The 1588-nt window shown below is 52.7% G+C and overlaps 1 protein-coding gene across 1 annotated transcript; it reads left to right on the top strand.

Moving 5' to 3' along the window:
* Positions 1–289: 289 nt before the first annotated feature.
* Positions 290–1232, top strand: LOC121440192 (mitochondrial intermembrane space import and assembly protein 40-like). Its single transcript, XM_041640930.1, has one exon. The coding sequence runs from the start codon at positions 329–331 to the stop codon at positions 1085–1087; it is 759 nt and encodes a 252-aa protein (XP_041496864.1). The 5' UTR covers positions 290–328; the 3' UTR covers positions 1088–1232.
* The last annotated feature ends 356 nt before the right edge of the window (positions 1233–1588 follow it).

The raw sequence follows: 1588 nt of genomic DNA, 5'->3' as shown, positions 1-1588 counted from the left end.
CCGGAACCGTCCAATAAATAGCACTACGCTGGGGACCCAACTTTTACACATGGACCTTTGAGGAGTACTCATCAAAACCGCAGGGGATTATGTTTTCCTTTGAAAAAATACTGAGGGCCAGCGGAGCCGGCCTGGAAGGGGCGGGCATCTGCGGGCCTTAGAACCGCCCTCCACGCCTCCAGGCCGAGGAGCAGAGAGGGAGGAGGTCACAGCCTGAAGGTGTAACAGAGACAGCCACTCCCTCCAGCATTGTGAGCAGTGAGCTGTGAACTTGAAGCTGCTAGTCAGTAGCAACCAGCAGCACTGAGCACCAACACCCAGAGCTACCATGGCCTACTGCCAGCAGGAAGGGAAGGATCAAATCATATTTGTGACCAAAGAAGACCACGAAAGTCCCAGCAACGCAGAGCTGGTGGTCGACGACCCCAATGATCCCTATGAGGAGTACCGCTTGACACTGCCAAGTGGAGAAATTAACTGGAATTGCCCGTGCTTTGGGGGGATGGCCAGCGGTCCTTGTGGAGAATCCTTCAAATCTGCCTTCGCCTGCTTCCATTACAGCACGGACGAAATCAAGGGGTCAGATTGCGTAGAGCAGTTCCAAGCCATGCGGGAGTGCGTGCAGACGTATCCAGCCGTCTATCCCCAAGAGGAGAATGAGGCCAACGGTGAGAACAAGGATGAGGACAAGGGAAACTTCTACGAGGAGGGCAAGGAGGGCAAGGAGGACAAGGAGGACAAGGAGGACGAAGATGGCGAGGAGGGCGAGGAGGACAAAGAAGAGAGTGAGGAGGAGGAGGATAACTACTACGATAGCTACTATGTGAAGGGAGAGGAAGACGATGTCTACTACGAAGGGGCTGAAGAGTGGGAGAGCGACTATTACGAAGAGGGCGACTTCTACTATGAGGAGGAGGAGGAAGATGAGAACATCTACTACGAGATTGACTACTATGGGGAGGAGGAGGAGGAGGACGAGGATGTTTACTACGAGGTTGGCTACTACGAAGTGGAGGAAGAAGAGGAGCCAGCACAATCGGTGGAGGAAGCAATTGGCACTGAGGCCTCTGCTGCCACCAAGCAGTAGCCAAGTATCTAGAAGTCCCAGTCCCCAGCTGCCGCCGCCCTTTTGCTTAAGCCTCAGGACTTTCTGCACAATAACCGCCTTCCGATAGCCCTCCACGAAAGCACCTTTCCCTCTGCTGTTCTACGCTCTGTCCTATAGACAATAACTTACCTTGATGATCAGGGGTCTTGGCGGCTTGCCATATACCCTGAAGAAAAGCGGTGTGTGTGGTGTGCGCCTGCACCCTACATAAACCTACCCCCAGCACACTAGGTTGCTGCTCAACTGTCCTCTCGAGTGCCCTGGACTTTGCTGCCTTGAAAAAAAAAACGTGACATTCTCAACAGTCAAAAGTTGTTACTCAAGAAAGTCTCTCGTGAGTAAGCCGACTTATGCTGATCCATTGTGTTCCTTTTGGTAGATTTTATAAGTCTTTGGGAAATTAAGTAGAGGCCGTTCCTGTGGGAGGAGCGATCAGAGCCTCGCCTTGAAGTGTGTAGGGGCTGCCTTGCTTCATCTCTG

This window comes from Microtus oregoni, unplaced genomic scaffold, assembly GCF_018167655.1.
Source record: "Microtus oregoni isolate MIOR12 unplaced genomic scaffold, Mior012 000066F_000, whole genome shotgun sequence".
NCBI lineage: Eukaryota > Metazoa > Chordata > Mammalia > Rodentia > Cricetidae > Microtus > Microtus oregoni.
Note: the sequence above shows the minus strand (reverse complement) of the source record. Positions and strands in the feature narration are given on the sequence as shown.

Excerpts from the sequence above, each read along its gene's own strand:
- LOC121440192 (XM_041640930.1), top strand. The coding sequence starts at position 329 with ATGGCCTACTGCCAGCAGGAAGGGAAGGATCAAATCATATTTGTGACC.